The sequence below is a fragment of the Castanea sativa genome, chromosome 3 (assembly GCF_040712315.1).
Source record: "Castanea sativa cultivar Marrone di Chiusa Pesio chromosome 3, ASM4071231v1".
Lineage (NCBI taxonomy): Eukaryota > Viridiplantae > Streptophyta > Magnoliopsida > Fagales > Fagaceae > Castanea > Castanea sativa.
Window position 1 is genome coordinate 37,940,442 of NC_134015.1, and position 13,246 is coordinate 37,953,687.

Sequence of the window (13,246 nt, forward strand, 5' to 3'; positions counted from 1 at the left end):
AAAAATTATTGTAGTTTGCAATTCAAGTGATATTGAAGGAATTGAAGATTGTTTGTTTGTTGAACGACTAGAAAATAGTGATGACAATTTGTTGGATAAGGTGGCATATATTGAAAATGAAGCATACAATTTATACAATAATTATGCATTACAAACAGGTTTTAGTATACGGAAAGGAAAGCCTAGATATTTTAATGGGACAAAGAACATAAGGCGACGTGAATTTCTATGTTCTAAGGAGGGTTTTAAAATAGATGAAGATGCTTATGAAGAGAAAAATTGGAAGAAACTAGAGACCGAGCTTGTTTGTAAAGCATTTATTCGTTTCACGATTGAAAATGATGTGTGGAGGGTTACGCATTTAATCCAGCATAATTATGAACTTGCACTACCATCGAGAGAGACATTTGTTAAGATCGGGTCGTCGTATTTCAAAACCTAAGGCGGGTTTAATTGATTCCATAGTGAATGCGGTATACGTACAAAGAATACTTATTTGTATTTAACGAAGAAGTTGGAGGGAGTGAGAATGTGGGCTTCACTGAAAAGATTGTTATAATCATGTGAACAAAAAAAGATGTCAACGATTAGTGTTGGAGATGCTCAAAGCCTATTGAATCATTTTAAGAAAAGGCAGATAGAAGATCCCATGTTTTTTTATCAATTTTATTACTTATTTCTTGTTCCTAAGGATGACTTCCTTTTTTTTATATACAAAAGACGGTCAGCAATGTAGAACAGCAAGGTTGGGGCAATCCAAGAGTCTCTAGATAAGAGAGTTCCGAAGGTATACTTCATTATTGATTATTTTATTTGGGGTTTGGTTTTTAAGTGTGATTGTATCAATACAAAATAATTAGAATGGTTTTTGTGAATGTTAATGTATTTATTTTTGTTCCATTCAATATGCTAATATGATTCTCATATGTTTCCAGGTGAGAAGACCGAAGATGTCATGCAGCCAAGAACTCTTGGAACTTCACAAATCTGGCACAAATTCTTGGCTTGGAGCCAAGTGACATTTATCATGACACCAAGTTTCTTTTGTTTGTTATTTTATTTTTGAGGAATATATTTGTTCTCTTTGGATTTATTTTGACTTGTTGCCAAGTGAAAGTTATGTATTAAGGAAGAATATCTTTATTAATGAATGACAATTGCAGAGTGCAATTTTAAAGATGGATTGCAGAATTCAAATAGGACACACAAATTCTCTGATAACAAACAATTTGAGCATTCAAAAGCTATCCTCAGTCCTCACTGCTAGTGCTAACTCTTGCCTTGATTGAAAATATACCTACCTATTTTATTGATGTGTAATAAGTAAACAAAGTATACAACTTAAAAAGAGGTCCCAACAGAGGCTAAGAATTTGGCATCAAGTTTTTCCTTCTAATTTCTCTGGAACCGAACAGAGGCTGAGAATTTGGCATCAAGTTTTTCCTTCTAATTTCTCTGGAACCAAACAGAGGCTAAGAATTTCATTGATGATTCAGAGCACTATAATCTCTTTCAATTTGATAACAACAGCCAGCAGATTGGACTCCTTCAGCAGCGCCTATTCTGCATTGGAATTTTTGAACAACATTTGTTCTGCATTCCAAGACTAAATGAGCCGAACCAAGACTCCTTTAACCACCTCTAGGCAACACTGTCAAATTTCTAACAGTCAACAACCTTCACACCAAAAAAAAAAAAAAAAAAAGTACTTCAAGACCAAAATTTCAAGTACCGTATCAGCAAAGAATTTATTTTAAAACTGACAAACATAGCAGCAAGTTGTTTGCCAAGCAAAGATAGAAGCTTTATGTTTCTACATGTGAAACTACAACAAAAATCCAACTGTTATCTAATCCGAAAAAACATTTAAAATAATAATAAATAAATAAAAAAACCCTTTACAAGGTAGTATACATTTTGTTGATAGATAATAGTTTGAGAACAAAGGAATCTCCATCTTCATTGAAACATTTCATCAAACATGTACAGGGGAAAAATGGCACACAAAAGGAAACTAAAAAAAAGAGAATAAAAAGTCTTCTTGCAATGTCAGGAGTTGGAAAGAGAAGATTTTGGGGGTTTGAAAAAGAACAGATCAACACAACCCCTAAATCCGACAAATACTTTCCTTCGTTTTCCCAGCAACCAAACTAGGCTTATTGGAAAAAAAATCATTAAAATGACGAAAACGGATAGAAATTATAATAAATAACTAAATAAAAAACTTCTTGGAAGTGCCGGCGATGTCAGCGTCAAGTGGAAGGAAAGGGCAACCGAACGGTGGGGATGATGAACAAGGAAATCTTAGAGAGGGGAAGGGGAACGGGTCGAAATGCGAGAGAGTTCCAAAATCAGTACATGGCTGGCTCCTATTTTTATATTTTAATCTTTTTGTCCTGAGCTAAATTGGAGTACAGTTGGCTGTATATATATATATATTTTTTTATTGAAGCTAACGTTAACTGACGACAAACGTTTGAGACATTTTTTATTTTTTTGAGGATGAACGTTGGTGGACTGCCATGGTTGATGAGCTGTCCTCGTTAAATGATGTCAGCAGAATATTTATTGATGTGGTATTTTTCTATTGGCTGGGACTACAAGGTCAGCTTGGTGACCTTGTAGTCCGGGACTAGGTAAGAATTTCCCCAAATATTGAGGAGGTAGTTCCTCGGCCACGGTCAAAATGCTGGCCCAAAGAGAAGACTCAAGTTTTGCAATAAAGAATATGAAGCTGGTAACTTAAAAGTAAAAAAGGAACTCTAAAATCCATCTAAAAGAGTGTATTTATTATTTTTGAAATTCAAATTAGAAACAAGAAAAAAAAGAAAAAAAAAAAAGGCAGGAACTGGGTCCAAGTGATGAATTAGAACTTGGATAAGGGCTTTGAGTGCCAATCGGGCACTTAAAGGCCCAGTTTAAGGGCTTTCATTTTTCACACTATATTTTTCAATACCAGCTTGCATTATACAGCCCTACCTGTGCGTAAAAAATTAAGTTGAGTCGCTGTTAGAGAAATCCACTAAGACAATTGTTGATCATTTATGTCAATTCACGCCTTTCTCAATAGCAAACAACTTAAAGATAGCCTCCCAACTCAAAGATTTGTCATCACTTTGCCTGAATCTTCGAAGAACACAATGAAAACGAGAGCATCTTCAAAGAGAAGAGGTGTTGCATTGTTGATCCAAGGAGGAGCCACCTGTCCCAAATTGATGCAACAAGCTGTTACCATTCATCCTGATCGTGTCACGACCCAAACCAAATCAAAGTGCTGGCCGAATGACAAGCTTGAAGTAAGAACGTGTTGCACTTACATTCAAAGCATTCAAGGCTCCCCCCTTGAATCCAACATCGCATTTAGGTATGAATCCCTAAACTGACTTGTTTAGATCCTCAAACTTCAAATTTGTGATGTGTCATGTAGTAGCGGGGCCATTGAGGGGCTAGCCCCAGAGCCCAAGAATGTTTTTAATAATACAGCTTATTTTGATTATATACATATTAGGTAGCTCCTACAAAATTAATTTATACGTGTGTATGTGAAGATAGTTTTTAGTATTTGGAATTTATATAGTCTCCTAAATTATGTCACTGACTTTCTTTTATAATGGTTCATGATGCACAATTTTATTCCAACTTTAACTTTCCATTCAATTAAAATATTAAAATAAATTAAAATAAGACTAAATGATTTAGATTTCTCATCACTCTATTCAAAAGTCAAATAAATTCACATTTTTCCTTTAAGCTATTCTTTGGAGATTAAGACAAGATATGCCATTTTTTTTACACTTTGATTTTGATCAAATATAGGTAAAAGGTGCAATATTAGTCTTAATTTTAACAAATATCTATTAAGCTTAATTCACACTTTTTATTATACATCTATTAATTTGTAAAATACTTCTTTTGCATGTTGAAAATATTAATAGTTTTTTTAAAACATTTTTTTGGGCTAATGTGGGTGTCGAAAGCTATTCTATAGTTTGAATAATCCCTTGAGTATGTGTAGTCCCCCTTGTCCCACACAAATCAAGTAATTACATAGAAGAATCCTTCTTACCCCAAAATGTTGGTTAGGAGTTTTGAATTCCATATCTCATGGATCTAATGAGGTCTTAAGAACCATTAGACCAACTTGTATTTGATTTTTATTTTATTTTTTACATTACTATACATAACAAATACTATGTAAACGATTTAATGGTTACATTTGAACTTGGCCCCCCAAGAATAAATTATTGGCTCCGCCATTGATGTCATGATGTTTGCCTTCAATGATATGGGATAAATCACAAGAACATGTTAGATCCACCTAGGGTTTATAAAATAAACTCACATGGTCAAAACTTTTTTTTGCAAACCCTAATCTTTAATTTGATTTCACACAATAACAAGTTGTTTACTTGTTTGTCACATGTTAAAATGCTTTTCTTGCATGACATGGATTCATGAACTCCGTTTTTTAGAATAAATTCACCAAGTGAGGTGGGTGTCTAACTCTTTTCCACTCTATACCTAGCCTACAATCTTAGGTTTATGGTTTGTAGAATAGGTTTTATCATATGTAATTTTCATTTTTTAGAATGTAACTTGGAATCAAAGCCATGTATTTTCTTAGATTGTTTATAGGACCAAGGTGATGTATTTCTTTTTATCTTTCTATCAAATGTAAATTTTCAATTCCATCAAAAAATATATCAATTTATTTTCATTGTGTTTTCTTATTTTTTTTCTTTAATTAGGATAAATAATGACTTCAAATGTAAATCCCTTGATCTAGGGGGAATGTTATCCTTAGTTAAACCATAATTTTGAAAGACAATAATATAGTTTCACTGCTTCATGTCAGTTCGGTCCAAATGAAAAAAATTAGTAGGTTGAAGTTGCGGTCTCTTACAATTTCTAATTAAGCTTGGTATGCTTTCTAATGTTACAAGGTTAATAGTATTTAATTCATAATACAATTTACCTTTTTGGCTTAGAGAAAATTATTATAGAGGCGACTCCCTCCTAACTATCCAAGTTGTTGAAGCTATGGATGTTAGGGGGTTGTTGCCACATTGTAAAGGGTACTATGCAGGCAGGGGTGGAGCTACCTTATACTATGGGGGTGGGGGGGTCATGCCCCCCCCAAAAATGTTCATAATTGTTTTTAATAGCTGGTAAAAAACTAGCTCCAAAGACTTTTTGTTAGAGTTGGCCCCTTGAAATGAAACTGGCTGGCCCCCCACGTGTCCTTGTTTCTTTCAAATTTATTTAACTATGTTGACCTTATGTTAGTCTTTCTATATCTCTCATCCCAACACGTCATCACACAAACCCAAATTTCATAAGTTTTACTTTTTTTTGATGAATAGAAAATTTTATTGACAAATACAAAGAAACAAAAACTAAGCAGCAAATATAACATGGAGTTGCTTTGAATAAATTACATCTAGAAAAGGGCTAGGAGCAGAACTTTGAACAAAACAACTAGACAATTTTGCCCAAGGCACCAGGAAGCTAGAACATGAGTTGCTTTGTTTGACTCTCTTGGACACCACTTAAAAACAAATACTCTCTTGGACACCACTTAAGTAAGATTTAAGGGTTATCAAATAGCCCATGGCCCACGGTCTGACTCAGAAACTCGACAGTCCATCGGGCTAATGAGCGGTCTGGCCTGTTGTTATTAAAGCCCATGGATTGCCCACTAGCCCAGTGAGTTAGGCCGTGGGCTAGTTTTTATGCCCATAGGTACTTGGTGGACTAGCCCAGTAACCTAACCTGTTGCCCAGTCCAATAGCTTAGAATTTATAACAAAAATATATAGGAGGTGTATGAAGGATTGATCTTCAGATATTGTAGATGAATTTCTTAAGAGAACTCTTCTAACCACTAAGATATTTAAAGTAATTGTGCTAAACTTAGTTTACTAAATATATATTTTTCTAGTAGTCTAGCAAATTTGAATTAATCATTTAATTTTTTTTAATTAAAGATAAAAATAAAAAAAACTATTTGAAGTCTTAATAAAAAAAATTAAATAAGTTTCCATCAATAAAACAAAAAATTAAATAGATTTGACTGTTAAAAAAAGTTGTAATTAAGTATTAAATTCTTTGATTCTTTCCTATATAAAAAAAGATTGATTATTCTCTTATAAAAAATTGATTATTTCTTTATAGAAATAATAAAATAATATGCTAATACAATCCCATGGGTAGCCCATTAGGCCTAACCTAGTAGTCTAGCCTGTTAAAGACAAAATGGACATTGCCCATGGGCAGGGTTGTGGGCTAGGGTTTTCTCTTTTAGCCTAGCTCGATCCGGCCTGTTAACTAGTTAATAGCCCATTATGTCCCTGAGCCAAATAAAAATGGGCCGGGCCGGGCCAGCCCGACTCGGCTCATTGACGACCCTTAGTAAGATTTGGTATGACAAACACATCTAGTGCTAGATTAGATGCATAAATCTTCATAGTCCAATATATGGTACCACTAATCTTATTTGAAAAATCTCATATATATGCCAAAACTAACAAATTTGTCTTTGTGTTTAACATTTGGAGAAGCAAATGTTGAAGTTGCTGTTTGAAAATTCATTAGTGCAAAAATGAGTGGGTTGAGTCATACTTAGATACACACATATATATCTTGTAAATCAATATGACCATTTAGTCTTGTCTCCCTCTCTAAAAAAAAGGTCTTGTTTTCAAAATAATGTTCCAAGAGAAATGTTATATTTATAATATTTTCACAACATATCTTAAATGATATTTTTATTAGCTACTATTGGCAAGTAAAAACGTATTTTCAACAGTGGATTTAAATTATAATAAAAAAACAACTTATCAAATATATTATTTTTGTGAAAATGTTACGAAAGACAAGCATTATTTGAAACCCATGAGTAATTGGAAATAGCTCAATTCGGATATATTGTCAATTCGAGGGCATTGAAGCATTAGATGTTATCCATGTCCCGTAAGAAACATAACCGTGAAATCTAGAAACGTGAATTTTTAGCGGATTGACGTTGATGCAACGCCATCAAATGTCAATGAACAGCTGCCTAGAAGGGTAGAACGGTAAAAGTCAATTCAAAATGCCGCGTCGTCCAGTCTGGGGACATTTTCGTCATTGTGAAAAAAAATGTATAAAAAAAAGAAGTACAAGAGGGACAAGTTGTCAATCAGAATTTTGATTTGGCGATCACACAAGAAAAAGAAAGAAAGAAAGAATTGGTTGTGAAAAAAAATGTCGAAGGTAAACGAAGGAGTGGTGATGGGAGTTCCATACTATATCGGACAGAATCCATACCAAGCCGGAGCGGCTCCACCTAACGCCGTCTATGGAGATCCCAAGGGTATTCCGATTCAGCAGACTATTTACCGCGACACCCCCGCTCCTTTCAACTGCGTTTACTGCGGTAGTTCTGGACTTACTAACATCAGGTAACAAAAAAAAAAAAATTATAATTAAAAAACTCTCGAATTTTTTCCCCCCTAGTATATTATGAATTTTATATTGGTTGAATTTGATTTTAACTGAATTGTGAAATTGTGGATGATTATCTTTTGTACGACACCCTAAATGAAGTGTTTGCGCTTCCTAGCTTGTATCTAGCGATTATGATTATGAATGCTCTGGCATTATAGATTGTTGGGCAAGAATTATATGTACTTGATTGAAACCTTGTTGAATTGTTCAACGGTGTGTGGATTGATGATTTTAATGTGTTGAGACAAAAAAACACGTTTGAGTCAGATTTTTTGTTGTGAAAATTATGTTGGTTAGAAAAATTTCCTACCCGTTTATGAACATTGACTTGTGTAGACAAGGTTTTATTTAATGAGAGAAACATGTGAGCACCATTTTTGGAACCAAATTAGGGTAGATTAGCATAGCAGAGTTGCTTTAATCAGTGAAGCCCTGACAGGGCCTTGATATTGAAGAGTATTGTAGTAGTTAATGTGTGACTGAGAGCAATCCTTTCTTAGTACCTTAAACTGATCTTGTGTTGTCAAGACAATGAATTATCCGGAGGATGCTTTATATCAAAAAGATAGATAATCAATCCCATTTCTCGATTCAATAGAAGCCCAAAGAGTCGCTTGTGAAAGGAATTGTCACCTAATTTGGATACTATGGAATGCTTATGGTCGAGCTTGCGAGTCTTGAGATAAGTTTAAATTGGTGATTGGGACCATGCTAAGAAAGCTAAAGAGTGATGAAGCTGTCTTACATTTTTATGATTTTTGAATAGTTAGAGAAAAGAGCAAACAACCTTTTCAATCCTTTTTATTTTTTTTCCAAAGTTACCGTGGATTTGTATATTAATTCTCAATTATCCAATTGGTTTCATACTGTTTGCATTAGATTTCTGTGGTATTGCACTCATCAAATCCCTGTTGCATTGGCCAATTTGTGCAAGTTGGAAGTCTTCTTGGCTTATCCTTTATTGCCAAACTGGACTAGTCACAAATACAGTCACATCATCTTCTCTGAGTCAATAATTCACCATGGTCCTTAATAGCAAGGTTTTTCACCACCTGTAAAATGGTGGGGGTAATTTTTTGTTATTGACCATGTCCCTTAGTGGTTTACAGAAATCATGAGAATACATTCAATGACTTTTTTTGTCAAGTAATACTTTCAACCACGTTTGTTTTGGAAAGATCAAACTTGTAGGCATTATCATAAAGATTAGAAGGAAACAAGAAGATCATGTGAGGCTTTTATCGGTGTTATAGTAATTGACTGTAGCTGGGCTTTTTTAATGTCTTGGGAAAGACTTATGAGAGCAGATAACTTTATAAGCATCAATGTGTTACATAATTGTTGATAGTTACTGCACTTGCATTGCTGTTGCTGTTGTCCTGAGAATCTTGTTCATTCAGGTAGGTTGTCACCTCTTGTTTGGACCTTCTTCAGCTTCAGAAAGAGGAATCTGTTCTTATGATGAAAATCTTATTATTATAAATATTATTTTTTGGATGCCCTATATTATATCTACAAAATTCTGTAGACCCCTCTTTATCACTGGTTGTTCACTTCCCCACATTTTAATTGGCCTTGCCAATTTGGAATTTGGGAACTTCACTTTCCAGCTTTGGTTTTTGTACTTGCTACATCACATTTGTTGTGTTTATACCTGCATTAAGCCACAGTGGGGCAGCTCCAATAAATAGATAGGGAAGGGTTGAAAGAGCTTCTGGATATGTTTCATTGAATAAGTATACTTCTTCTTAGATAGCCAATCAAATTTGACAATGATTCTTTTAAATGTTACTGGCCTTGTAATCTTTTTATTATGGTAGACAGTAATGTACTTTTCCCCCTACCTCTCTAATTATGATATTTCGCATTAAGTCCAGATCGAAGCCAAGTTTAGCAGCTGTTGTTGGTTGCATGATGCCTATGATGCTTGGAATTTGCTTTCTTTGTCCCTCAATGGACTGCCTCTGGCATAAATATCACTACTGCCCTAGCTGCAATGAAATGGTACAAGTATTATCTACCATCTTTATTTATTTATTTTTAAAGAATGTCCCTCTCATTGGTGCCTTTTTGTAGAAATATATTGATTGATAATGAAAATGTATAATTAAAATGTTCACCGTGTTTAATGGTTTATAATGTAGGTTGCGAATTTTGAGAAATCAGATGCCTGTGCAGTGATGGATCCACCACAGTGGACTCAGGAAAGCTTTGCATTGCCTGCGTGATATGATAACTCTGTTATTCAGATTGCGACTGCAGTTGTTATTTGTTTGTATTTGCTTTCTTGTCTGCTTCTTGTCATCTTGTTTCCCTTAACAATGAAGTCCTAAAATAAGATTCTTGGTACATAATTTCAAAAAATGTTACAAAGAGAACAGTGATCTTTGTGACTCATACATGATACAGCTATATACTTCCTGGATTGCTGACAATCTTCGTGTGAAATGTTTTTGCATATGCCAGCATTTTGACCTGCATCTGCATCTTGGAAGTTTCCGCAGCAGTATGAAACTTGATTATGATTAATAACTCTCAATTCTGATTAACCCATAACTGAAATCCCTCATAATTTCCAAATTGCTTCAGGTTTTACTTTTACCAATTCTATAACATGAAGTTTACAAATTGATGTGATTAGAAGCTCAACATAGCCTTCAAGGACAAGAAAGTTTTAATATTTCTATTTTACCGTTCTTCATTTGTTTATTTATGCCTCCTTCGAGGATTAAATATGAAATCTACAATTGGCTGTGGGCAGGCTTTTTCTCAAGGAGTTTTGTGTGTTGACGATGGGTTGAGTTGGGAGGCTTGTGTTTGGATTGGGATTTTGCATGGTTTAGGAAAGCAAGTGGCCTTGCAAACTTGGTGGGGGATCTCATTGGTGATAAGAAGGGTAAGTGAGAGTGGGTTGGACACTTGGACGGGACCTGGTAGGGTTGGGTACCGGTGACGGTGGAAAGAGGCAGAGGAGAGGGAAGAGAAGAATTGGGGACACAGGTTTCACAGCCAGTAATCTGTGAAGATCTTTTTGAACAAAATAATAAAAACACAATTATAAAAGGGGTAGTAACCTTAGTAACACTCCTCACGTACGTATAATACTATTTTTTGGTTGCTAAAACGTACATATAATGCCTTAGTAGTAGCAGCAGCAATTGCATTTGCCAAAAAAAAAAAAAAAAACTTGAACAGTAAAAAATTTACTCCCGCTAATAGATGAATGCGTGAGAAGTTCAGATTATTAATCTATATATACTACAAAACCAAAGTCTTTGACACTTTTTTTTAGAGCTCTCACATTTTAACACATCAGTATTGTAGGGACATTGGGCCTAGTAATTTACAAAGGATGGCCCAACAAAGTCTTTTGGGCTAAAAACTCAAATCCGAGGACATCAAATGATCTAGGAGTGCGTGAATGTACCTCATAAAGAAAATGCCAGGCAAGAGGTGATAAATGAGTGACCAATAATGTCCGAGGAATAGATTTGTCCTCGGATAATTAAGCCGAGGTCATAGGAAGAGAGGTTTAATGTCCTCGGGCTATGTTATAAGAAATCCTATGACTACGGGAAGGCGCGGCACACGTGGAGGACAATAGAAAGAGCGGTGGAATATCTAAGGCAAAGCTGCTACCACCGCCCACCCATTAAAAGCTCTGTAATTGATATACTGATTGCATTAATGGAAAGATTGGACTTGAGCATGAGGTTCGGAACTTGGTCCCTGACCCCTGCGGACTTTGGGGAAAAATTGATGGGACAAGTATCCAAAGTCAGTGTTACAACCATGAGGTGGAAGATGATAAAGAGAAGAGGAGGAAGTATAAATAAGGGAAAAGACATTCGGAAGAGGGGAGGCTTTTTCTTTTGAAAAGAAAGACAATAGTATATGATAATCTGACGATTTATAATTGTAATCAACCTTAGGAAGTAATATTATAAACTATCCTCGGATTGTGTCCGAGGAAGAGCTTTCATTCATACTCTTACAATAACTCTTTGTTTCGTGCCATTGGGCCCCGGAGCCCGTTTCTTTTCTTTGTTATTTAAACCATCATTGAAATCTAGATTACAAGCCCACTCTCTACAAATTTATTGTAAATAGGCCTTTCAAGCCATTTTCCTTTTGGTTGTAGATTGAGAATTTGAATTGTGTCCTTACAAGTATTATTTATAAATAAGAGAACTATTTCTTTTCTTTTCTTTTTTTGAAATGGAAAAGGTTTGGATTTAAACCATAAAAAAAGAAGGGACATACAGAGACCTGGAGAACAGGCCAAAAGTATCACATTACAACACATCAGAATGAATAAAAGAAGCTACAAAAGGAGGCATAACTCCTTTCCAGAGGTGTTGAGTTCCGGTTCTCCTGGCATGCTGGGCAAGCTCATGGGCCACTGTATTGGACTTTCTGCTTACATGCTTGTAAAGGCAAGACTCAAAGGAGTTACTAGCTTGAAGGATTCCCTGAATAATGTGCCCAAAGCTGTTATCTGTGGCTTTATCTTGGATTGCTTGGATGGCATTCAAGGATTACCCGAGGAAGCTGAAGTTCCATGGCCAAAAGAATACCTTGCTCCAAAGCCATGATCTCTGTAAGCTCAGCAGGGAAACAAGCTTGAAGAGGTTTGCACAGAGCAGCCACAACTTGACCCATACAATCTCTAATGACCACACCAACACTTGAGAAACTTTCCACATTTGGTGATGCCCCATCAACATTTATTTTGTGAACTCCAGTGGGAGGAGGAACCCAGCTTGTTGGGAGAGCTCTAGGTTGGCTGAGGTCCCACGAGGCAGAGCAAACAAAGTCGTCAGCACTGCTTTTGGCCATTTGCCAAACCTGATTAGGAGGAAGTCCACAACCCCCATGAGCAATACTGTTTCTATTATACCAGATATCCCAAGCAATAGTGAAGAAAAGCTCCAAGTCTTGGAGTGTTGCATGGGAGAGAATAAAAATTGTAGAGTCAAGGAAAGATTTTTTAATACCATGGGTGCTCAGTGGGTTTTCAGACCAAAGAGACCAGACCGAAGTATAGAAAACGCAATGAAGGAGGGCATGGTCTAAGCTTTCCACTTCATTTCTACACACCGGGCAGGTCTTAGTTTGAGAAATCCCCTACAGGTTATGACCTCCATTGTAGGTAGGCCATTAACACAAGCTCTCCGAGCAAAAATTTTGATTTTTGCTAGGAGATTAAGATGCCATAGCTTCCTCCAAATTGGCTTACAAGGGTCTCCAGTTGAACATTCTTCACTCCAATTTGATTTCAGCAGAGCATAAGCTAAGTGATAGGCACTTTTGACAGTGAAAACCTCGTGGCTATTCCCAATCCAGATTATTTTGTCTTTAGGGAGATCATGACTTAAGGGAATTTTCACAATTGTATTTGCTTCAAAAGGAAGGAAGGTAGCCCTTATTATGTTAACTTTCCACCACTTTGTTGTTGGGTCAATGAGAGAGGAGACCATTGGCAATTGAGGGGTATCATTAGGAGGTGAGATTACCTTGTAAGTAGATGGGGTTGGCAGCCATTTGTCATCCTAGATATGGATTAGCTTCCCATTCCCCACTCTTCATCGAGTTCCCGTTCTTATAACTTCCAGACTACTGTGAATGCTTCTCCTTGAGTAAGATGGGAAATTACCAAGTTTTGCGCTTAGAATATCCCCCGTAGGAAAGTATCTTGCTTTGAGAACCCTTGCCACTAGAGAGTTTGGGTTTTGGAGAATTCGCCAAAGTTGCTTTGC

General features: G+C 35.8%; 2 protein-coding genes across 2 annotated transcripts; one reads left to right on the top strand and one right to left on the bottom strand.

The window, feature by feature from the left end:
* The first annotated feature begins 7,171 nt into the window (after nucleotides 1-7,171).
* LOC142628178 (GSH-induced LITAF domain protein) lies at nucleotides 7,172-9,922 on the top strand. The gene is made up of 3 exons (XM_075802214.1): nucleotides 7,172-7,441; nucleotides 9,365-9,491; nucleotides 9,632-9,922. Exons 1-3 carry the CDS (start codon nucleotides 7,245-7,247, stop codon nucleotides 9,713-9,715), a joined length of 408 nt encoding a protein of 135 aa, XP_075658329.1. The 5' UTR covers nucleotides 7,172-7,244; the 3' UTR covers nucleotides 9,716-9,922.
* A 1,860-nt stretch (nucleotides 9,923-11,782) lies between these two features.
* LOC142628904 (uncharacterized) lies at nucleotides 11,783-12,967 on the bottom strand. Its single transcript, XM_075802934.1, has 3 exons — nucleotides 12,588-12,967; nucleotides 12,030-12,378; nucleotides 11,783-11,959 (listed from the first exon to the last, which is right to left on the bottom strand). The coding sequence occupies exons 1-3, from the start codon at nucleotides 12,965-12,967 to the stop codon at nucleotides 11,783-11,785; spliced, it is 906 nt and encodes a 301-aa protein (XP_075659049.1).
* Nucleotides 12,968-13,246: the final 279 nt, after the last annotated feature.

Excerpts from the sequence above, each read along its gene's own strand:
- LOC142628904 (XM_075802934.1), bottom strand. The coding sequence starts at position 12,967 with ATGGTCTCCTCTCTCATTGACCCAACAACAAAGTGGTGGAAAGTTAAC. Across the intron at positions 12,379-12,587 it reads CTCAAACTAAGACCTGCCCG|AAACAGTATTGCTCATGGGG; the intron begins GTGTGTAGAAAT and ends CTGGTATAATAG. Across the intron at positions 11,960-12,029 it reads TGGAACTTCAGCTTCCTCGG|GGAATCCTTCAAGCTAGTAA; the intron begins GTAATCCTTGAA and ends CACATTATTCAG.
- LOC142628178 (XM_075802214.1), top strand. The coding sequence starts at position 7,245 with ATGTCGAAGGTAAACGAAGGAGTGGTGATGGGAGTTCCATACTATATC. Across the intron at positions 7,442-9,364 it reads TCTGGACTTACTAACATCAG|ATCGAAGCCAAGTTTAGCAG; the intron begins GTAACAAAAAAA and ends CATTAAGTCCAG. Across the intron at positions 9,492-9,631 it reads GCCCTAGCTGCAATGAAATG|GTTGCGAATTTTGAGAAATC; the intron begins GTACAAGTATTA and ends TTTATAATGTAG.